At 38.5% G+C, this 25,631-nt stretch overlaps 1 protein-coding gene across 6 annotated transcripts in view; it reads left to right on the forward strand.

Annotated features, from left to right (window-relative positions):
* GRID1 (glutamate ionotropic receptor delta type subunit 1) overlaps positions 1 to 25,631 on the forward strand; it is an 857,119-nt gene that overhangs the window by 695,209 nt on the left and 136,279 nt on the right. For all 6 annotated transcript variants that reach the window (XM_038411443.2, XM_043519481.1, XM_043519478.1 and 3 more), the window contains 2 exons: positions 8,148 to 8,309; positions 9,369 to 9,488. In XM_038411443.2, the coding sequence (XP_038267371.1) occupies positions 8,148 to 8,309; positions 9,369 to 9,488 (282 nt within the window). The remainder of the gene's footprint in view (positions 1 to 8,147; positions 8,310 to 9,368; positions 9,489 to 25,631) is intronic.

Consider the following 25,631-nt stretch of genomic DNA (forward strand, 5'->3'; position numbering starts at 1 on the left):
GGACACTATGATGCTAAAAAGCGATGGTCACATAAACACCACCCTATATCGGAAACCTACTGACCGCTATTCCTACCTACATGCCTCTAGCTTTCATCCAGATCACACCACACGATCCATTGTCTACAAGACAAGCTCTACAATATAACCGCATTTGCTCCAACCCCTCAAACAGAGACAAACACCTACAAGATCTCTATCATGCATTCTTACAACTACAATACCCACCTGCTGAAGTGAAGAAACAGATTGACAGAGCCAGAAGAGTACCCAGAAGTCACCTACTACAGGACAGGCCCAACAAAGAAAATAACAGAACGCCACTAGCCATCACCTTCAGCCCCCAACTAAAACCTCTCCAATGCAAACCTATCGTGAAGAATGATCCATCACTCTCACAGATCTGGGAGACAGGCCTGTCCTTGCTTACAGCCCCCCAAAATGAAGCAAATACTCACCAGCAACCACACAACAGAACCACTAACCCAGGAACCTATCCTTGCAACAAAGCCCGTTGCCAACTCTGTCCACATATCTATTCAGGGGACACCATCATAGGGCCTAATCACATCAGCCACACCATCAGAGGCTCGTTCACCTGCGCATCTACCAATGTGATATATGCCATCATGTGCCAGCAATGCCCCTCTGCCATGTACATTGGCCAAACTGGACAGTCTCTACGTAAAAGAATGAATGGACACAAATCAGACGTGAAGAATTATAACATTCAAAAATCAGTCGGAGAACACTTCAGTCTCTCCGGTCACTCGATTACAGACCTGAGAGTGGCTATCCTTCAAGAAAAAACTTCAAAAACAGACTCCAGCGAGAGACTGCTGCATTGGAATTAATTTGCAAACTGGATACAATTATCTTAGTCTTGAATAGAGACTCTGAGTGGATGGGTCATTACACAAAGTAAAACTATTTCCCCATGTTATTTCTCCCCTCCACCCCACCCCCCGCTGTTCCTCAGATGTTCTTGTTAACTGCTGGAAATGGCCCACCTTGATTATCACCATAAAAGGTTTTCCTCCTCCCCCCCACTCTCCTGCTGGTAATAGCTCATCTTAAGTGATCACTCTCCTTACAGTCGTGTTAGTCTGTATTCGCAAAAAGAAAAGGAGTACTTGTGGCACCTTAGAGACTAACAAATTTATTAGAGCATAAGCAATGCATCCGATGAAGTGAGCTGTAGCTCACGAAAGCTTATGCTCTAATAAATTTGTTAGTCTCTAAGGTGCCACAAGTACTCCTTTTCTTTCTCCTTACAGTGTGTATGATAAAATCCATTGTTTCATGTTCTCTGTGTGTGTATATAAATCTCCCCACTGTATTTTCCACCAAGTGCATCCGATGAAGTGAGCTGTAGCTCATGAAAGCTTATGCTCAAATAAATTTGTTAGTCTCTAAGGTGCCACAAGTACTCCTTTTCTTTTTGCGAATACAGACTAACACGGCTGCTACTCTGAAACCTGTCTTTAATGGAAGTTTGTTTTCTTACATGGCATGCAACTGCAGCTATTATTTTATTGTAGGCTTTCTCATGAGTGTCAGGCTGCTGGCTGTGATGTTGTTCTCCAAGAGCAATGAAGCATTTATTTAAAACACATGTACGCACAACGTATCACGTGGGCTTTGCAAACTGATCTGAGAAAATAAAATAGGTGGGTCAGATTGTCAGTTTCCCAACCTTGACAGCATCCCTCTAAGCATACTACTGTACAGTACGTAAACCATTAGTCATCACCTCTCCTCTTTTCAAAGAGCACAGATAGATGCTGCCTTGCTTTAGAGTCACGCACATGCAACATCACTTTTGGCACAACCTGGGCTTTGGGGATAGAAACACAACTTCAGAGCATACTGGTTTGCACAAAAACAACTGTATAACTCATTAGGCAGTGCATGTTTCTGTCACTGGCACAGTTCTGTGTGTTCCAATTTGCCATCCATCTCTGTCTGTCTCCATCTTTGGAGCTGACTGCTGGGACACTCCCAGGGTGAATTTGGCAGTTGCAGGACTCTGATGTCCAGCTTTGGAATGAATTTTTGAAGCAGTGGCACGTGGGTGTCAGCTTGTCTTCCAGTTGGCTTCTTCATTGGCCTCTTCTCTGGCTGGACTTCTGGATTTGCTGGCAGCTCTGAACCTGCCCAGGGGTCTGAATCAGGGTCAGACTTCTGCGGTGTAACATTGTATTTCGGGGTGGCAAGTTCCCTTCTGATTAATGCTTGGAAGGAAAGTAAAAGTTATTCCCATATAGAACTTTAAAAATAAGGTCTGGTAGTAAATCTGGATGAATCTTATTCTCTCTGTAAAAAGGATGTTTTACCTTTAATGCATTATGGAAATATCCTGTTCTGATTCCATATTTCTGCTTTCTGCCTATTTGTGTATAAAATCTATTACTTGGTACAAGAGAAGGGTTCCCTCTGTATTCCACCTGAAGCTAAACGGAAGCTTCTGTTCATGTGGACAAACATGTTTTAAAAGAAATAAGATCCCAAATGACTTACAGAATGCATATGTAAATTTAAAAAAATTTCAGGTGCAAAATGTACATTTCAAAACACAATATTTAGATAAGCTTTCATTCATCAACTGGTAAGTCCTCAGTTGAGAATTTCATGCTTTCCAACTAACAGTTCATGGCATTATTGCTCTCAGATTCCACACCAATGGGTGTGGTATAGATAATGTAGATAGACCCCCAAAATGCATTTCATTAAGTCTTTGGATTTTGTTAGGCATTTGTGGTATCCTCAATTCATGCAGATCTTAGCAGGTAAGTGAAAGAGGAACTAAAATTTGATTCTCCCTCCCCCCCGAGGTAAGAAAAGTTAAACACTTTTTTTGTTTTTCTCTTGAAATTTTCTTTATATGAAAGGGAGTTTCTGCAGACAGAAGAATGCCCTACCCCCATCCTGAATAGATAAAGAGGAAAAATTAGCAGTGTTGCAGAGCTCAGAAAGCCCAAAGGAAACAAGTCTATCACCTTATTTTCATCTCAGTGTTACATTTCTTCCAATCCTGCATGCTACTCTAATGCTAATTTCTTAATTTCCTATTTCCTCATGCCTAGGACTGCAGAAGTAGAGCCATGAGGTATTACTGATTGTTCAGGAGATACATGAATTGCCTTTTATGGTACATTTCTGTATCCAATGGGTTTTTATAGTTAGCTGCAAATTGAAATTTGTGTGGACACTTGAGGTAACAAGTGTAAACAAGCTTGGTCTGATGGCCTGTCTTCCTCTTCACAGCATCATCTTCCTGAAGTTTGCACCAAAGTTGTGATGTTGCAGATACAATCTATCACATTTGTAGGGGATGGTAGGAAAATCATTTTGCTTCTAAGATACAGTGGCTGATGGTGCCATTGAAGGGGATTTAAATGGCAGTAATATGAAATTACGAATGCCTTGCTTAGATGAAGCAGAAGAGGCCTGTGGGATTCTTGCTTCGTGAAAAGGACTGTGATAAAGAAAACAATGGAAATTATATGAGTGAATGTGGATAGGTGAGCCCAGACCTGGAATGCTCTTTTGAGATCCCTTTTTCCATAGGAAAGTATCTATTTAGATATGACATCAGGCTGAAAAGTGCATATGATTTGGAAAAGAGATATAAAGGTTCTTAGTCTTCTGCATAAAAGCAGCATAAAAAAACAGGATAAGAATGTATTTGTGATATGCAGTAATGGAAAACAACATGGTTGCTTCTGGAAACGTTATTAGGCAACATATACAGAACACAGGGACTTTTTTTCCATAAAACAATCAGATTTTGGAATTCTTTACATTTTACAGCTCACTGGAAGTAATAACAGAACATACCATATTAAGATTCCAGAAAGCTACCCAGAATAGATATATATAGGATTAGATATGCACTATAAAAAATTCTGGCTAATACATCACCAGTGATAAAATTTCTGCAACTTTGTTAAAAATGTTGTTGACAGTGAGAATAAGAATAGACTTCAGCTTCCTGTTCCATAGCTATATGGGCTCTGCAATGCTAATAGAAGTAAAATGTAATATTATAATATATATGTATTTGTAACTTAAGTAAACATGTAAGAGTGTGACTAAATGGAAGGAGCAGATCTGCTGGCAGAAGGCGCCATATTTCCATAGTAACATTTCAGAGTAGACTCGCACTATAAGAGAAACGGAGGACCAGCTTTCCAGTGGTTCCTTTTAAAGGACAAGACATGCTTGATGATAATCTTTCCATTTCATGCTATACAGTTCTTCAATATTAACAAAGATCCTCAGAGTAGTGACAGAAAGAAACGGACAGCGTACCATCACCTTCAGTTTTGTGGATACTTTTACTGACACACAACTACCTCAATTGCTTCGAAGTAGGAATGAAGCTTAGCACTGTGACATCAATCTGCCTAGACAACGTGGTTATGGTTCTGTGGGTCAAACTAAAAAGGACGGACTAGCTTGGTAACCAAGTAATCAGTGTTCTGCACTTCAGTGTAGGAGATCTGGGTTTGATTCCAGGTCGCACAGTCTGGACTAGCCAGAGTTGGGAGTCCTACAGAGATGGTATGCTTAGCTCCTGGGCAGAAAGGGACAGTGCTACAGCTTCACGTACAGTGCTACAGCTTTAATGCTTTAGTGAAGACGGTACTATGCTGATGGAAGAGCTTCTCTTGTCAGTGTAATTAATCCACCTCCACAAGAGGCAGTAGTTCTGTTGACTGGAGAAGCTCTCCCAACAACATAGCACTACCTACGCCAGGAGTTATATCAGTATAACTATGTTGCTCAAGGGTGTAAATTTTTCACACCTCTGAGTGACATATTTATACTAACATAAGTCTGTAGTGTAGACATGGCTTTAGTAATAATTGCTAATTTAAACGTAGCATTGTCAGACTCCAAATAAGTCTTGGCCATAGAGATTAGGGGTGTGCATGGGACATGAGAGATATTAAATTACACATCAGTAATTGTTATTGTTTGTTTGCCTTTTGGTAGCCCTCAGAGGATAGGGCCCTGTTGTGCTGGCCACTGTACAAATGTGTAACCAAGAGATGGCCCCAGAAGAGCTTACAGTTCAAGGGTATGATCAAATACAACAGCTGGATAGATGGGAAGGGTGAGGATGGGGAGAGGAGCACAAGTTAAAGTGGGGAAATGGGAGAGAGATGATCCAAAAGATCACGCAAGGTGGCATTTCTACGGACAGGACTGTAATTCAGAATCTGATGCAGAGGAAGATATATGTTTCTTTCAAGTGGAAGGTGTCTAGTGGGAAGGATCTTCAAAATAATAATTCTCTGAAGTGTATTGTACATTATACATAAGTTTGAATACTTCCGAAATAGTACAAGGCATAGAGAAGGACTTCAGTGTAGACAGGAGATGTGACAGATATAGCATGAATTCTACCCTCAAGCTCTTAACTAGAACTAGAAAAACAATTTTTGAGAGTGAGGCTGTGATTTTCCACAGCTGGAACAGAACCATAAAGAACTGAGAAAATACAATACATTTCCACTCTGTGGCTGGTCCAAGGAGACTTTAAAATGAGTTGTCAGGTACAACCTGTGGGTATAAAATGAACTTCAATGGAGAACTTAGAGGATCTCTCTCACTATGGCATGTAAGAAATTGCACTTTTCCTTATGTGTGTGAAATCTATTTATAAATGAGCAGGACTTTTTTTGTGGAAACCAGCTCAAAATAGAAGAGGAAGACCATCCTGTTGAATAACAGGACTCGCTTGTTTTATTGTAAACTGTTTGGAAACTATCTACGGCAGTGGTTCTCAAACTAGGGACGTTGCTTGTTCAGGGAAATCCCCTGGCGGGCCGGGCCAGTTTGTTTACCTGCCACGTCCGCAGGTTCGGCCGATCGCGGCTCCCACTGGCCGCGGTTCGCCGCTCGAGGCCAATGGGGGCTGCGGGAAGCAGCACGGGCCGAGGGATGTGCTGGCTGCCCTTCCTGCAGCCCCCATTGGCCTGGAGCAGTGGATCGCGGCCAGTGGGAGCCATGATCGGCCAAACCTGTAGACGCGGCAGGTACACAAACTGGCCCGGCCCGCCTGGGGCTTTCCCCGAACAAGCAGCGCACCTAGTTTGAGAACCACTGATCTACAGTATAAGAGATACACAGCTGAGCAGAAACAGCAGATACTTAACCAAACCAGGGACATAGTCACTGGGATCATTCTCATTAACTCTTTAAACACTTGCTATTGAAAAAAAAAAGAGAAGAAATCTGGCAAGGGGCTATTTTTGTAAGCTATTTCAAGGAGCATGATAATCAGATGGTAGTAGAAGAGTAAAATAATGAACATGAAGAATGTGTAGCTTATTGGGGAAGGGAAAGATTTTATTTAATGATAGTGTAAAATGGAAGAGCTTTTTACCTAAGAAAGTATCTCTCACACACTGTATGTTTTCAACATTAAAATCCCTTTTCATAATTAATCAGCCCTACTCTTCACTCTATAAATGGGCATCCCTCCTTTTGCATTTTTCTTTTCTGTACCACCTAAAAGATGTCTTTTTTAAAATGTATGCATAGGTCTTTTTGGTAGTGTATAGCTGTGTGCCTGTTTAATTCACATTTGATTTAGTCCTGGATTTTGTAGAAATATTAGTTCATTATGAAAATACCATGTTGTCTGCAGTGATAGGATATGTTAAGTAAATATATGGCTAATTAAGATGAATATTTTTATAGAGATATGTACTTCATGAGAATTACAGAAGACAATAACCTCTATTGGCATATCAGAAGTATATCCACTTTTTAGGGAGTGTCTGCTTATATTTTAAAATTTTCATTTTAAATTATTTTGTTTACTGTTATTCTGGGTATGGCAAAATAGCTTTATCACATAGGAAGGTTTTTAGCCCTCTCCAAGCTGATCTGATTCTGGATTGTTTCATCTCCTCTGGGGCCTCCTACATTAGGGAACCTGATCCATTTATTGCTTTGAAGATCATAGAATTGTAGGACTCAAAGGGAACTCAGGAGGTCTTCTACTTCAGTCTCCTGCACTCAAGGCAGGGCTAAGTATTATCTAGACCATCCCTGGCAGATTTAGCCCTTATGCTGGCCTCAGAAGTCAATTGGGAGCCAGTAGGACTGGTGCACAGACTTGATGTGCTCATAGTGGCCTGAACTGTGGTGGAAGTGGGCAGCTGCATGGTGTGCATTTCACTGTTTCCATGTTTCAGATACAGTGAATTACAGAAATTAAATCTGGAGGTGATAAATGCATGGATCTTGTGGCCAGGTCTTTGTCCAGCAGAAAGGAGTGGTATTTCTTAATGAGCTACAGGGGAAAGACACTTTTCATTACTGATGCTACTTGGTCATCCCAGCTCAATGAGGAATCAAACAAGATCCGTAAGGCTTTGCATAATTTTAACAAATGGGGGCTGTATACTTTCAGTGGAAGACATGGCACAGTGTCTAGCTATTTTTTCAACCTGTATCACTTCAGTCTTGCCTTGGTTGAGTTTGAGCCAGCTGCTGTATATCTTGTACTCATTATGACATCTTAGTAGTGATAATGGTTATATCAGTGGAGAATGATGTATTCATTTGGCTGTTATCAGCATGTGATTGGTAGTGGAACCACTGTCATCTCACTGTCTCTTCAAAAACTCTCATATAAAAAAGAAGGGATATTAAGGACCTTGCAGTACCCTGCAAGTTTCCTCTTCAGGAAGGAGGACCAGGAGCAGTTACCCATCACCACTCTCAGGGTTATGCTAGAGAGAAATGATTGGAGTCAGAGCAGCATTACTACATCTACTCCATTTGTGCCTGGTAGGTTTATTAGCAGTACCTTGTGCTCTACTGTGTAAAAAGTTGCAGAGAGGTCTGGTAGAGTGAGCATAGATGATGGTATTCATCACAAGACAAGGTATTCCATTCACTCCTTGGTCTCCCTGCTAAGATGACTGGCAAGGTACCATTGACTATTTTACTGATGAAGCTGTAATAACTACCAACCTATTGTATTTGAACTGGTGCACTTGAACTGAAAAGCTCCATATTCATCTTTACTAGTCCTCCTGTGTTTTATCATTTAAAGGTGTTTTTTTTTTTTGAGGAGATCTTCAAGACTACAATTTCTGTTTTACTCTTTTTATTGTTTGCAGGTCTCTAATCTCTATCTATATGATAGCGTGCTCATGTTGGCCAATGCCTTCCATAGAAAGCTGGAAGACAGGAAATGGCACAGCATGGCAAGTTTGAACTGCATGAGGAAATCCACCAAGCCTTGGAATGGAGGTCGATCCATGTTGGAGACTATTAAGAAGGTAAGAGTGGACAAGGTTGGAAGCCAAATGTGCAATAACATCTCCAAAAGAACCAAAGTATTCTGATTTTTTCTTTCAGAGGAACTTCTCAGAAATGATTTAACCTTGATTTTAAGTTGTTGTTAATGAAACTGTGTGGTCATGAAGGTGTTTCCTCTTAAACTGGTGATGTCATGGCTATGTTTTGTATAAGTCATGTTATGATGAATAGTCATATAGCTTTATGCATTCCACCAAATATATGAAACCTTAAGTAGCTGTCAGAGTAGACCATGAATAAAATGTAAATTCCTTAGCAAAGCTGCTAACATGGTTGGTTTTTAGGAAACGAGAGGAAAAATGGTGCATTGTATAATCTAATATCTTGATCCAGATTTCAAACTATCGTAAATCTGGAGTAAATGCTGAGTCCAATTCATATGCAATCTTTCTCACTATGCCCTGGACACACACCCGTTTCTGACAAAATGTTCATTGAAACTGATATGTATCAGTGAAACAGCATGTGTTGGTGAAATTTCATTTTGGTGAAAATGTTCCAACCAACATTAATGACACCACTGTTTCATTGATAATTTAAAGCAAGGTTAAATAATTTTTTTAGTTACGCCACTGTTAACTGGCATGAGCTTTGTTCACTGAAGTTTTAATAACACTGAAAATACATTGTTTTCAGCCTGACTTGTAGCTCTTTTTTTCTGGGCCTGAAAGTGATGGCTTTGTGTGGCACACCAGAATCTAGGCAACTCAATCATGTTACAAGTGTTATAGTTTCAGATACAGCTAAGGTTCTGTCTGCTTTTCACTGGTGGCTCTTCTTGTGTAAGTTAAAGATCCCAAGGCATTTTTCAAAATGAGCAGTACATGTGTCTTGGCTAACAGTCTCTTTCTCAGGAAGGTAGTATATTTTGTCTAAGGCTGTGTGTGAGCTATTGCAGAGCATATCAGGACTGCACATTAATTTAATTGCAAGCATTTGCAAGGCATGTTAGGATACCTGGAACATGAAAGGTGCTTTATAAAAATTGTATTCTAATATCTTTAACATTGTTTCCTTAGGGCCATATAACTGGGCTCACTGGCGTTATGGAATTTAGAGAAGACGGCGCCAACCCCTATGTCCAATTTGAAATACTGGGCACCAGCTATAGTGAAACATTTGGCAAAGATGTGCGGAGGGTAAAGATTCATTTTTTTTCTCCCCCTTGAAAAAGAGAGAGATCCTGCTTATCTGGGGGAAAATGCTATCATTTTAGAAAGAATGGAAGAAGTGCTTTTGCTCACAGTACAAAAGTCACTTATTACAGAAATAATATATTATAATATTTCATATACTTAAACCTTGAAAGATAATACTTTTATGCCATCAGAAGGGAGGCCTGCAAATTGTTCTTAAATGTGCAGTATTCCTTAATATATTCTATACTGAAGCGGCGAGCATAATAGTGAAGACTTTCAGGTGAATTATAATATAATTGGCATAATTGAGACTTGTCCTAATCAGGAAACTAACTGGGATATTAAATTACCAGAACACATAAAGCCTTTTGAAAGTACAGTCTCTGTAAGAAGCTGGAAAACTGGAGTAGGTATAGTAATGTGAGAGGAGGATGTTATAGGAATGACATATCAAAACTAGCTAGTGGAGCAGAGACCGTTTGGAATGAGATGGGAGATAGGAATGCTAAAAAATGAGCATTAATTATGCTGCCATAGGATGAGAAAGCTTAATAGGAAATGTTCATACAGATGGAGCACTGTAAATTAAGGCTAGAACATGAACAGGAACAGTTGATTTGCGTTGGTTTTGACTGGAACAGAAGCTGAAAAATGCCCACATAATAGGTATATATAGGGGTTTCTGTTAAAATATTGTTTTTAAATAATTCACATTATCATGGTATTTCTTATACTATGCAGAGCAGAGCTGGGAGATAAATTGATTTTTTTTTCAGTTGGGACAGCAAACCAAAAAATCAGAAAAAAGTTTTGGTTCAATTCAAAAAATATTTGGGGAATTTGTCAGCAAATAGGGAAAGTCTGTTTTGGGCCAGCAAACTGACTGCGAGCATATCCCCATTTATTACCTTTAGCTCAGTGGATAAAACACAGGCCTGGGAAGTGGAAATCCAGGTTTGAATCCCACTCTGCAGTAAGGATTTGAACTCAGATCTCCCCTGTCCCAGATAAGTAGCCCAATCACCACACTATGGGTTATTTTGGGTGGGCTTCTCTCAGTCTCTCCTGATGCAGTTCTTCCACCTTGCCAAAGTGAGGACTAAGGGCTGGTCTACACTGGAGGAAGGGGGTGGATCGATTTAAGATACACAACTTCAGCTACAAGAATAGCGTAGCTGAAGTCGACGTATCTTAGATTGACTTAAAATCACTTACTTTGCATCCTCGCGGCGCGGGATCAATAGCTGCCGCTCTCCTGTCGACTCCGCTTCCGCCTCCCGCGGTGGTTGAGTTCCGGAATTGATGCCAAAGCGATCGGGGATTGATTTATCCCATCTACATTAGACGTGATAAATCGATCACCGATAAATCAATCACTACCCGCCAATCCGGCGGGTAGTGTAGACATGGCCTAAGAATGACATATAGCCTGATGAAATTAAGGCACTCACCTGGGAGGACAGATGTATACTCATGGTTTGCTGGCCTGGGAAAAGATTTTTTCCCCACCGCACTCAATCTGATTAAATTTCCAAATAGTTTCAGTCAACCAAAAATTGCACTTTTTGGTGAATAAACTATTTGTCTTAAAAAGCAGAAGTGAATAAAGAGACAGGATTTCATAGTGGCTCAAAGTTTGCAAAATTTTAGTTTTTTATTTGTCTTGTTTGTTTTTATTAATCCAAATTTCATCTCCCTGAATTTCTCTAACGGACAAATGAATAAAGGTAAACATCTACAGTCTTTCTTAAAAAATATTAATTGAAACAGAAATGGCCAGAAGTTGTCTGAAGTTTGTCAGGCTCAGCAATAACATTTTGTGTTTATCCATCCAGATTTTCAAACATTCTCCTCTAATTTTGGATGCCCAATTTTTGAGATACCTTAAAGGAGTCTGATTTTCAGAAAGTCAGTAGGGCTTTGCAGAGGGAGTTTATGTCCTGAAATGGTCATTAAAACAGAAAAAAAATCATTTCAATGTATAAGGCTGCAGGATTAGATATTAAACTTCCTACTTTGCCAGGAACTGTCTCCGAAGAATTTAGATTAGGGTATGAACCCTCTCTGTATTCAAGTGGTAGGAAAAGGTTACTTTTCTGTCTACTTTACTGCATGTTCCACACTTGTTTTGCTTGAAAGAAGGAATCCTTTCCAAGTCCGCAGCTGTCTTCCTTTTGAAATCATTCCTTGTCGCTAATGGAAAATTAAGGTCACTTTGGGAGGCAAAAATGGCTGTTGAGCAGAGCACAAAACTGGGTTGGGAGACCTGCGTTCCATTATGGTCTCTGCTACAGATTTCTTCAGTGACCTTGAGCAAGTCACTTAACTTTATGCCTCTGCTTCTCTCTCTGTAAAACTGGTATTACAATGCTTACCTCTCTTGAGAATTACTTTCAGATCTTTGGATGGAAATCACCATGTAAGTGTAAATGATTATTTTTATTATTTACATCAGTTTCTGCCAGCATACATGCAAGAGTTCCTACAGTAAATTGGAGCAGAACAAACTGGCTTAACTCAGGTGAAATCCATGCACCCTTATAATGACCAGATAAGGTTATTCATAAGTGACTCTAAGACAAGAAAGGAAATATTATCTGACTAATTGGATTGGGGAGAGATGATGATGTACAAATAGGATATAACAAGGCTTCATGTTTGATCTCCTGATTTGTTTATATGAAAGATTTCTAAGTTTATAATTGATATTAAAGTGAGAGGATCACGTAATAATTTGGGACAAAACAGTTAAATGGAGGAGGGCTTAAGTCTACTCAGACACCTTGATTGTTAATGAACAATGGTATCCAGTGCAAAGAATGTAAGAGGATATATTTCTGAAAGAGAGGAACTCTGTGGAGAGCTGCTTATTGCAACGTACTGCTTTGAGCAGGAAAAGATTCTGAAAACATGTATTTACCTTTTAGTTTAATGTGTGGAAATAATAAAGAAAGAGTATCTGACTGGAAAACCATGGGAAGAGGTGATATTTTTCACAGCATAAGTACTCTAGTATCTGCACGAGTCTGTTATTTTGATTCTTTCTCTTTTTCTTTTATTCTTATTCTTATGTGACATCTCTGTTACTGGAGGTTTGCAACCATGGTACCCCATTCTGTACGATCTTCTGCTAATCTCTTTGTGGATGAATATTCCTTTTGATCCACCCAGGATACCACATTGTCCATCCAAGATCATCTTTTTCTACTTCATGTTTTTCTGCTATCAACTTTCCCTTCAAGTGCTCATAAACATGCATCACCTACTGACCTTGTTAAATGTGCCTTGCAAATCAAATCTTTCCTTTTGTAAGATCTCTGAGAAGTGTTTGCTGAGTTCCAATTATCAGTATCCTCCCCAAATTTTCATTGGCTACTTTGTCTATCCATACTATTTTCAGAAGTCTTCTATAACAACATAAGTTGAAGAATTGCAGTTTCCTTATTGGACCATCCATGTTTCACAGCAGTAATTTTAACGCAGACCAGATGTAAGTTTTTAAGAATCAGAATTTAGCATTCAAATTTATGTCCCTTCTCAACAGATTTTTATTATTCCAGAATGTCTCTTTCATTCTTGCTATTCTGGTGCTGTCTTCGTTATCCAGTCTTCTATCTTCTGCAATAATGCTTCTTAAGTAGCAGTAATTTCTCATTTACTGTATGGTTTCCCAGGAACCTTGCATACCACAATAGTTTTTGTCTTGTCCACATTTCACTTTAGACCATATTCTTTACCATATTCATATAAAATCTCCACTAACTTCATCAGACCTTCTTTTTAATCTGCATAGTGATTCATCCATTTTCCTTTTACCTTAATACCTTCTTCTATGTTCTTTGATTAATTTAATCAAACACTTACTGTACATGTTGAATAAAGTTGATGACATTATACAACTTTGTCTCACTCCTCTCTTGATCTCTATTAGATTTTCATATTCATCTCTCATTCTGTTGAGGTCTAATCAGTGTGGAGTAGAGCGGAAGAACTACTTCTCGTGTCTTGCTTACAAAACTCCTGCTAATACATCCAAGAAACTTTTTTTGCAATAGTGTTACAGTGTTGACTCATATTTAGCTTGTGATCCACTATGACCCCCAGATCCCTTCTGCAGTACTTCTTCCTGAGCAGCCATTTCCCATTTTGTATGTGTGCAACGGATTGTTTCTTCCTAAGTGGAGTCCTTTGCATTTGTCTGTACTGAATTTCATTTTATTTGCTTCAGACCATTTCTCCAGTTTGTCCAGATCATTTTGAATTTTGATGCTATCGTCCAAAGCACTTGCAACCCTTTCCAGCTTGATATCATCTGGAAACTTTAGAAGTGTACAGTAGAACCTGTGAGTTATAAATACATCGGGAATGAAGGTTGTTCATAACTCTGAAATGTTGCAACTCTGAACAAAACGTTATGGTTGTTCTTTCAAAAGTGTACATCTGAACGTTGACGTAATACAGCTTTGAAACTTTACTATGTAGAAGGAAAATGCTACTTTCCCTTTATTTTTTAGTAGTTTATGTTTAATACAGTATTGTACTGTATTTGCTTTTTTTTCCTGGTCTGCTGCTGCCTGATTGTGTACTTCCGGTTCCAAATGAGGTGTGATTGACTGGTCAGTTTGTAATTCTGGTGTTCATAAGTCTTAGGTTCTACTGTACCCTACCATAAAAATGAACTATTTCAGGGAATATGGAGTGAAGGAATCTTCACAGTTTTCTCCTTCCTCGCCCAGTGTCCATCCCATGGATATTTTTTGGGGGTGGAGGATATAAGCCTATGTTACTTACTTGGCATGATATCTCTATTTGCCTCTAGATTTGCCAGACTGGAATGACAGAAAATGCTCTGTTTCTTTTTGCCAGAACAATAAATAAATAACTCCTCAGTTTAAAAATCTTATGAAGAAGTGGATGTTTTGATTGATACATATTTAATAACCATTCCCGCAAACCCTGTGTATAAGGCACTAGTACCTTAGCTTTAATACCATATTCAGTAAAGATTCCCCTGCCTTAGATGGTAATCAGTTGGGTCTTTCCTATTTCCTGTATATCCTAAACGAAGACTGAGAATGTGTGACATATTTCACTGGAAAAGAGCAGGCTGTGATGACCTCACAAATGCTTTTTAGAACTTAAGGTTGAGATTTCAACGCAGCCTCCCAACTCTACTGGATTTCAATGGGATTTTAGTGCCTAATTCCTTTATACTCATTTAAAAACCCCAGCCTGAAAGTGTTACCACATCCAAAGGGAAATTGGCTTGATATGAGTTGAGAGAGGAAAGCAAATGCAATTTTAGTTTCAAAGATCATCATATAAAAGAAGTAAGAGATGGCCAAATCAATCAATCAATCAATCAATCAAAAAGCGAAAATTACAGCCATTGAAGCAAGGTGCGTCTATGAGCATAACCTCTGCTGATGAGTTTTTAAAGCAAGGGAAATTTGAGCAGGAGAGAAATGTGGAGGCAGAGAAAGGTGGTGAAATGCTATAAATTGGCATGCAGAATTCAGGTAGAGCCTAAGGAACAGCCAGAGTGAGTCTAGTAGCCATTTTTCTTCAAAGTGCTTCATGTGTTTTGATGTTTTCATTATAGCTGGCAACTGTACTTGTAGGAGAAGTGTTCTCCCTACCCCCACCTCCATTTTTTAAGATACCTTTAAGGATGCCTGGTTTGAACTCAACACCAAAGTTAGTTGCTATTACACTCTGTTACTTGAACCTCACATGCTAACTTTCTTATTCTGAGCTCAGAGACACTCATTTACAAAACTTTTTTTCCCGTTTAAAAATATATTTTTCTTCTCTTCTCTTATTCAGCAGATATATACCATATACATGAACCAGTATTCTGTTCAGTTCCATTTGTGAATAAAACAGCGGGCTGAGATTTCGGGCAGGTCTACACTTAAAATGCTGCAGAGGCACCAGTGCTTCTGTGCCACTGTAATGCTTTAGTGAAGATGCTACTATGAGCTTTTCCCATCAGCATAGTTAATCCACCACTGCTCATGGAGGTGGATTAACTATGTACTTCCATCAATGTAACACTGTCTGCACCGGAGGTTATGTCGGTATATCTACGTCAGTCACGGGTGTGGATTTTTCATGCCCCTGAGTAGTTCTACTGATATAAATTTATAGTGTAGACCTGGCTTTGGGTTCTAATCCAGGCCCTGCCCCTGGCCTGCTGTGTGACTTTGGGCAAGTCATTTCATTTCTCTGTGACTGATTTCTCCAAGCTGTAACATGGGGATAATGATACCGAGCTCCTTTGTTCAGTGCTTTGAGATCTCCTGATGAAAGAGCGAGGTGTTGTTGTTAATAATTTTAATTATAAAGAACCGGATTACATCGCTAGGTCTACGGGATTCTCCATGCAGAGTGTCCTCATGGGTCATGCTGTATGGAAGTGTTTGTTGCTCTCTCAGCATGGTCTGGTCTCCTTACCCTAGAATCCATGCAAGGAACTCCATGGCTCTGGGTGTTCATGCATGGGAGGAAGTGGGAGGAGGCAGGATAGGGTTTGCTTTTCTCCCCATACTGCAAACCAAGCAGGAAATCTGGAATAGATCTAAGTTATCTATTTTTATTAATGAAAATCTCAACATGAGGGGAAGGGAAGGCATGCAAGGTGCTTACTATCTCTAATGCCTATGCATGTGGGTGGATTCTATCCTATATAAAGAAAAGGAGTACTTATGGCACCTTAGAGACTAACAAATTTATTTGAGCATAAGCTTTCGTGAGCTACAGTTCACTTCATGCGTACAATGAAGTGAGCTGTAGCTCATGAAAGCTTATGCTCAAATAAATTTGTTAGTCTCTAAGGTGCCACAAGTACTCCTTTTCTTTTTGCGGATACAGACTAACATGGCTGCTACTCTAAAATCTATCCTATATGTTTCCTTTTAATGCTCTCCTGTTGAGGGCAAAGAACAGGGAGCCTGGATTCCAGGGTTGTAGTCCCAGAAAATCACTGATTCACTGGGTAGTCTCATTTGTATTGTGCTGTAGCCGTGTTGGTCCCAGGGTATTAGAAAGACAAGGTCTGTGAAGTAATAGCTTTTATTGAATAAATAAAATAGCTCTGTTGAATGTATACAGTTTTCTTCTGTAGTCTTGGGCAATTAACCTATCTGTCCCTCTTTGTGCATTATAAAAGGAGCATAATATCAATTAACTACCCTCACAGGGGTGTTATTAGGCGTAAGGCTTTGTAAAAGAGCAATTAGACTGTAGCAAGATGGGGTGTGATGCTACCTACCCTACACTAGCCTGTCATGATGTAACTATCTCTGTGTGTCCTGCTGACGCATGTGAACGGTTCATTAATGCACTTTGAGTTAGTCCTGTTTCAAAGGGGACTAGATCAAAGCTTGGTAACAAATTTAACTTGCATCAGCAGGGTGTGCATGGACAGTTAGCAGGATGGAGTCACACCCTAGCTTGCCACATTCTAATTGTTCATGTGAACAAGCCCTTAATTAATGTTTGTAAAGAGCTTTGATATTATTATAATAATCATCATTCTTAGCAAGAAAATGTTGTGTATGTACACAGTGGTGTTATTATTTATGATATTTTATTACTTTTTTTAAAGCAAGCTGTACAGTTATTTCCCAAGTTGGCTGGAATGCAGGCAGAGCTAATATTTTGCACATATACTGTATTTCACAAGAAAGACTCTGTTCAGAACGACAACGTTTACCACTGGGTATTCATTTATGTCATTCCAAGTCTTTTTCTGAAAACTTGATTTTCTTGAAGCATCTGCTTCATAAACCAGCCTTACTGTTTCCCTTTGCACTTTCAGGCAGATTGCAGAAGTCACTTTTGCTACTTCTGTGATTCGCTTGTTATTGACTGAAGGCTCGCTGGTGAAGTCAGATAAAATACTTTATTTCAAATTGTTACTTTTGGAAGAAATCTCATCATTGTTACATCAATGGTTTGTGCTCCCTGTTCATTAGCAAATGGCCTATATCGTTCAGGGATCTGAGTTATTAGATGGCTGCATCCATAAGAATACAGCAAAATCATCATACGGCTTCTAAAAGTAATATATTGCAGGGAATTATCTCAGGTAGTTACTACAGTAATTGAATCAGTTTTACTCATATGAAAAATACCTGACCAAATTGCCTTGGTTTAGCTGTAAAACAGATGCCTATCTCCCATCTGAGCAGTTCATAAACATGTATTTGGGTTTAGTAATTCAGGTTAATCTATGTTACTACACTGTCTTTCAGATGAGATGTAAAACTGAGATTCTTCCTGGTTGTGGTCTTTAAAGATCCAATGGCACTTTTTCAGAGAAAAAGGGGTATAGACCAATGTCCTCGACAAAATAGAATTCTTGTATATTTACATTTGGTTTAATTTTCCCTTATCCTCTTAAAAAAACTGAGTGTAATGGTAGACCAAATTGGAAAAAGATTTACTACTATTTATACCATACATATAGAGACCCAAGCTCAATGGGAACTCTAGGATATTGCCCTGTGACAATAACAAGTATCCATTACACTTTTAGCTGTAATTTTCTCCAGAAGGCACCTAGATGTTATTCAGTATGTGACTCAGAAAACAAGAATTGGAAATTCTATAAAGTGCCTTATTTATGGGGAAAATTATGTCTTAAAATGTAGGAAGACATTTTAATAAAAAAGCTAATTACACTATTGAGTAAACTTCATAGCAATTAGTGTGCATGTTTATCTTGATACGATGCAAGGTACTGGTTTGTTTGAGTTTTGCAACTGAGTTTTTAAAAGTTAGTATTTTCTTATAATGTTCAATAAGTTTCTATAGCAAAATTTTATAACTCTAAATTCTAAAATAAGATTGTATAGGCAGGTATAGATAAGAATGTCATCATTCATTGAAGTAGTTGTGTGTCCCAAACATATGGCAATTATATTTTTATTCAAAATTCTTTATTTCTTTATATATTCTGGGACAAATTGTCTAAGGGTCCATACTAATTTATACACATATTTCTGGGTAAACTATTGCTCATATATATAATGGTATATGCAGGTCTCACTCTGTGCTGGTGGAACCCTTTGGAGGATCTGTTTATATGCCATCTGTATGTGTGAACACAGAGGCCATGTTTTCAAAATGCACTCCTCTTTGTGAGTCCTAAATGGATCAGCATATTTTCAATAATTAACTACTTTCCTGAGGCTTCTTCACTCCTGCACATATGCAGCAATGTCATTCTTTTGATGTTTGGAGTATCTATTGATCTCACAAATAGAATATCATGGTTGTAAATTCTACAAGAGTCCTGTCTCCAGCTTTTTCTCTTTTACACGTACGCAAAATCTTAGGGTGTTAAAAGGGATATTGCAATCAGCCTTGTTGTAAGTGTCTCACAACCTTAACTATGGACTTTCTACTAAAGCGCCATAATTTATTGAAGACCCTACAGAATGTGGGGTGGTGTGTGGGTGAGGAATTAATTCCAGTAGCTCAGCACTCATAAAGAACTCTGCAATAATAAACTGATGTGCGCCCACCATGGAGGAAAATAATTTCTGTGGGGAAACAGATTTCAGTTTCCAGATTCTATGATCTTATTATAATGAGGGGGGAAATATTGAAAAACACCCCGACAGGTTCCTTTTACCTCTTTGGAAATGTCAAGAGAAAGATTATTTGCTGTTCCCAATTACACAGCATCTGTCAGGGACCAAGGCAGTAAATCCTCCATTTCCGAATAAAGTATGACAGTTTTTCTTCCTCTCTAACATTTCTTACCATGATGAATCTTCTTGAGTCATGATTGCTATTTAAAGTATCACCAAAGCCTGAAGAATTATCTGTGTGCCATCAGACTTGCTTTTAACCACATTGTCTGATTAGCACAATGGGTTTGAAAATTATTAATGACTGTGCCTTAAAAGGTAAACCAAATTATTTTAATGAACAAATAAAATAATAGATGTCACCTTGGTTGTAATACATGCATAAACTAAACAGATTGTATCATCTATTCACTTTTAGTGGAAAATCATTTATTCAGAGTCAAGGACAGTTGCAAGGACTATAATCCAACAGGCAAGCCCTGCATGCGCATGTTCCCTTCTTTGAAGTTATGTGAAACAGAGTTAGGTCTTCTAATTATTATAGCATTTAGTACCACTTGATTGGAAACATAACTACATATAGATATATGCACAAAACATACTCTATGGACAGGATTATAATCTCAGTTATGTTTTAATTCCATATCATTCCATTGTTTTCCATTTTGGATTTAGACAGGGGAAACTGACATAAAGTTGACACTGACAGGCATATAATTAAGGCTAGTTGTTTCTCATGGCAAACCATGGGAAAGATCATGCTTTTCTTATAGAAGATGCAGAAAGTTTCAGGATGATTTTATATTATTATTAATTTCAAGAAAGTGTCCAGAAACAGAAGATAAAAATTATTACTGAAATCTTTCTCTCTACATTTCTGCTTTTGTTTCTGCTGTTTAGGACTAGATTATTCAACCCTTAAATTGGAAGGCACTTACATGAGTAGTCAAACTGATGTCAACTCAAGTTTAATGGAAGGATGATCCAGTTCTTAGAGCACTAGTTTAGACTTGAGAGACCGGGGCTCAACTCACAGGTCTGGTACAGACTACATGTGTTATCTTCAACAAACCCCATAGTTGTCTTGTGTCTCAGTTCTGCACCTGTAAAATAGGGATAACAATATTTCCCCATTTCACAGAGTTGCTATGAGATATATGCTAGAGCTGGTTGGAAAATTCCAGACAAAACTTTTTTGTTGGAATTTGCTAATTTGTTTAAATTGAAACATTGCATGAAGATGGCTCAACTTCAACTAAGTTGCAAAGGAAACGCAGGTAGGACTGCCTCTGAGTCAGGACTCCAAAGCTTTCAGGGTCTGTGGCTCTAAGGCAGCACTTCAGCCCAAATCCCCCGGAACTGAAATGCCATTCTCATTCATGGAGAATTTTGACATTTGCAGGGTTGAATGCCAACTGGAAAGAAACCAAATTTTAAAATATCTAACAACTAACTTATAAAATAAATGGGCCTGATTCAGCCCTGCAATATTCCACTTTTACACAGTAGAACTCTGAGTGTGTATGTATGTGCTTTTGTGTAATCTACAGAGGTCATACTTCAAAACATTTCCCCCCCTCCCAAAATGAGGAATGCTCCTGAAATGGATAACCTCTTTCAAAATGGAAGAAACTTCTGGAGTGAGGCCGTTGCATGTTTGTGTAATATGCAAATGCATGTATGGAATCTAAAACCTATATAGTTATAGCATCACCCACAGGTAACATTGTATAGTTGTGATATCATTAAAACAAAATATATTTCTTTAAGTACTAAAATGTGTTTTGGATGTCTTATATGGCATTTTCTAGTATAAAAGAAGTGTGTAGGCACTGTACAATAATAATTTCTAAAGTCAAAACAATTAAAAATAGTCAGCTCTCCATATGTCCCCCCTAGCCTGAAATTGTCATTAACTAAAACAACACATTATTATTCCATTAAAAATTAGAGTGAACCAAAAAAAAAAAAAAAAGCCTTGCAGCAGAACTGAAGCTTGCCAAGCTGAGGCTTTGATGGAAAACTACAGGGAGTGATTTCCAGTGGTAGGAGCCCTGTACTGAACTGGCCTTATTATTTACCATGGGAAGCCAAGTTCCTGCCATTGACGTAAGATACATTAGCATGTCTATTTTATGAAATAATTGGGCATGGAGGAATGTATAAAATGAAAACATTCATAAAATTTAATATCTCAGAATGACACTAGGTCTGGTACATAAGATGCGGTCTAGTTTCTAGTGCACAACATCACTTTCTTGTCCTTCTGACCAGTGGAAAGTTATTTCCAAGGCACTGAAGGAGTCAGAAAGTTCTTCACTGGCATAATTTTCATTGTGATTTTTTGGGAGGGAAGTCAGGGAAAATGGTTCATATAACTGGTTGTTGGTAAGATTAGAGTTTGTAAAACTGACGTTCTGCTTCAGTGCACCTCAACTGATTGAATGGCAAATGGGGTTGGAGGTGGTTTAAGTAAGTGGGTTCCAAACCACGTTGAGCTGAAAAGATCACTAGCAACTTGTTTGGCAGCTGGAACTTAAATGGTTGCTAGTAGATCACACAAACAAGTGTTATTTGCTGACAGTGGCCCAGCAAACTTAGGTGTTGTTTCTGAAGGCTTGGTTAAGAGCATCCTCAGAGCACATTCTATTAGTCCAGCCTAGAGGTGACAGGATAACATGCAAAAGAACTGAAGTCAACTGTATCCTGATCAGCCAAATCACTTGTACAGTTAAATTCTGTTATGAACCATGAACCGTAACTGTCCTGAAATCAAACTTCATGTTGAGAAAGCATGTACATTTTCCCACTCTGGTCAACATCAAATTATTATAAATACCAATCTTAAAAAGTATAAGCAAAAAGAAAAGCAGTACTTGTGGCACCTTAGAGACTAACAAATTTATTAGAGCATAAGCTTTCGTGAGCTACAGCTCACTTCATCGGATGCATTTGGTGGAAAAAAAAAAGTTTTTTTTTAAAGTGTATTTTAGAAGTCTGTAATATCTGCAGTTCCAGTTCAGGCATCCCACACAATTTTGCCAGTTTTCAGAGTAGCAGCCGTGTTAGTCTGTATTCGCAAAAAGAAAAGGAGTACTTGTGGCACCTTAGAGACTAACAAATTTATTTGAGCATAAGCTTTCGTGATGAAAGCTTATGCTCAAATAAATTTGTTAGTCTCTAAGGTGCCACAAGTACTCCTTTTAATTTTGCCAGTGCATCTGAATCCTGATTAAAATGGTTTGAAATTTTGCAGCCTCACACCCAGTTTTCTCAACTGCTTTTTTGTGTAAGTTTCTCTGAAGTCTAAACACTCCCTGGCATGGAAGCACAAGGCCCACACTCCCAAAAAAAGAAGAATGAAAAATTCCCCAGGACTTTTCATGCTATTGATTTCAGTATCCTGCTTGCCTTGAAGTCCCTCAATGGCTTCGGTGAGCTAGTGTGACAGTCTCGTGGACTGTTTGGCTCTGTGGTCTGCCCGTGTTGGAATTCTATCAATTTCTTAGTTATTGTGATTTTAGTAAACTTTGTTTTAACAAGTATTTTTTCAGTTAATCATCTGGGCATGATGCATGGAGTGCAGGGCAATAGTAGGAAATTTCATCCCAAATACATTTTTTCAAAGGAAATATGTAGTAATTCCATAGAGTATTTGCATCTGTTTCTAATTCAAACCAGTGCAACTGAGGGCAGAATTTGGACCAGTACTGGTAGTTTTGCATAGTCCTTTTGCTATTTTCACCATGGGTGTTACTGGAGAACTTAAATACAGACTGACAGGCATCTTAAATTGTACTAAACTCTACAGTTATGTGATCTAAAACTAAAACAAGACAAAACCTTGAAAGGAAGGGCTTAGCATTAAATCAACATGCAGCAGTTAGGAAGTTTTCTTGCACGCAGCTGGCACTTATGCAACAGATTTCCATGGGTTTCACTTGCTAAGGTGACATTGCAGGGGCTAGCTTTATTTTGCAGTAGATAAAATTTCACTTATTTGTTCTTAGCAGACATATTTGGGAACTGCTAGTTTGTCTGAGCTCGGAAGATGCAGTGGTTGTATTGCACGTCAATCTGGCCTGGACCTAGGCTACATCTCTGAACTCCCTCCTTCAGTGTTTCAGTTTACAAGTCTTGGTTGCAGTGGTGTAATGCTGCTCCTACTGTGACCACTTTGCTAGGCAGGCTTCTGCAGCACCCCTTGTAATTAGCACTGTGATCTGTACTCTCCTTCTTTCACTGACTACTATCAGTAGTGGTACGTTAAAGTTGTATATTTTAGAAGAGATCCTCTTTTCTCTTCAACTGGTGTTACTGTACTGACTTTAGTGATGCTACTTATGATTTACACCAAATAGGCCTTGTTTTATAGCAAGAATGCATTTCTGCTGTGCTTAAGGGTATAGACCTTTAAACTGTGCCTGATCGCACTATTTAGATCCAAATTTGCTTGCTCTCCCACATCCCGGTGTTCTCTCCTTGTTTGTTACAGTAAATTACTAGCATCAAAAAGCTAACTCTTACATCTGATGTTATAGAAAATATTATACCCCTAAAAGAAATAAATCTTTCATATGATCTTAATCTCCCTTCAGATGTGCTTTTCCTCTGGGTCTCTAACACACTTTTCACATATGGTTCTTGCAGATTGACAGCTTCATGTACACAAATTTAGAAAATAAAAGTCTTAATATTCATAATTTTACTTAGATAAAATTATTAAGATTGTCAAAATGTGTTTTTTGAGAAGTCCTGATTGCCAAGTAGAAATACAGAATTGCAAGAAAGGAATCGGGGTAGTAAAGTTTGGGAAAGCTGACATCTAAAAACAGTACACTAAGAGTTATTTTATTTAGTTGTAAATTAGATACACTTTTGGGGGGAGCGGGGATAGTGGGGGAGAGGCTGGGGGATAGCTTCCCCGGCCAGGAGCTCAAGCGCTGGGCAGAACGGTCCCGTAGTTTGCCCACCTCTGGTTTAGAGTTAAGGAAAGCAAAACTAGGGTGATGGCAAAAACTGCTGAATTCCATGTGTTTCCAGGAAACACCTAGGAACAATGCAGTAGCTTGTGTCTCCACCCTTCCCGCACTTGGATAACAAAAGTAAAAATTGCCTATCATGTAAGTTATTACTGCATTTCCATGTTCAACACCCTCAGAACAGAAATTAACCCAAATGACACAAAAATAGTTCAAATTAATGATAAAATAATTATAATAAAGAACCCACCCTCCACAAAAGTATCCAGGATGCTGACCACCACCTATAAAAACAATTTCTCATTAACTAACAAGAAGAACATTTCAACCTGAGTGCAACTACAAACAAGGTGTAGATACAAAATACAATGAGAACAGAACAAAAAATAACTGCAACAGTGGTAGTAATTTAAAAACACCTCTGGCAAAAAATAATTGTTTAGGTCTTTTTTAAATTTGGGGAGAGATGAAGTACAATGGATTTCAGGAGGAAGCATTTCCCAATAATGCCAGGGTCACTACAGCAAAACCTCAATCAGCTACTGATTTCAGGCATGATAGTGGAACCCCTAACCACTGGGTGGCATGTGAGCATGAAATCCCATCAGGTGTATGCTCAAGGAGGTTTTGACTATAACCATTATGCATTGTGTCATGCAGTCTAAGGGTTACAGCATGTCCCAGTTTTTTCAGTAGCTAAAAAGTAGTAGTGATAATTAATCAGACCAGTTTTGGTTTTCTTTTCTAGCTTACTCCCAGACAGACAATGCAATCCATGTGCAATATAGCAAGTATATAAGATCAGAAACCACCTAAAAAAACTTACAGTAAGAAATGGCCTATGTATTCTATGTTTTGTTAAGTAATTGGACTGAAATGTTTAAACTTTGGCATTTACAATTATGCACCTAAATCAATTTAGTCTGATTTTCAGAGGTGCTAAGTAATGACAACTCCCCTCCCATTGAAAAGTAATGTCATACTATTTAGCATTTGTGAAAGCTTTATGATATTATTGTTAGAGGTTCTGTTCTGTAAATAGTGCTACTCATAAGCTAACTTCTGAAACTCCTGAAGTGTCCTCTCTTGCTCTTTCCATCCCCAGCAGTTTTAAATCAATACCATTTGGCTTTGTATCACTGTCATACATCATGGGACTTTAGTCAACAGACCATTCAATGTTATATATATCCTGTGTCTATTTGTGTATCTCAGATTCCCTAAATATCAAAGCCTACTTTTTAAATCATTTACTCTTCTTGGGGCTTTTCTTTTCATCATCTGAAGCAGAATACTTGAAGTCATGAAAATTTTGCAAAGAACAAGGATGATGACCATTAAGTCAGCTGGATTTTGTTGTTGTTGCTTGCTACTGCAACTGTTGTTTTTTACATTAAATGCTTTCTCCCCAGCTCTACTGCTTCTTGCCTGGTAATTCACATGAAGATCTTGATATATCTGCACATATTTATTTTTGTTTGGGGGGGGGGGGAACTATGCTGTCTTGGAAACGAGTTATGATATAACCTTTTAATTTTTTGGTGGAATAAAGAAGGGTC

The sequence above is a fragment of the Dermochelys coriacea genome, chromosome 7 (genome assembly GCF_009764565.3).
Source record: "Dermochelys coriacea isolate rDerCor1 chromosome 7, rDerCor1.pri.v4, whole genome shotgun sequence".
NCBI classification, from domain to species: Eukaryota; Metazoa; Chordata; order Testudines; family Dermochelyidae; genus Dermochelys; species Dermochelys coriacea.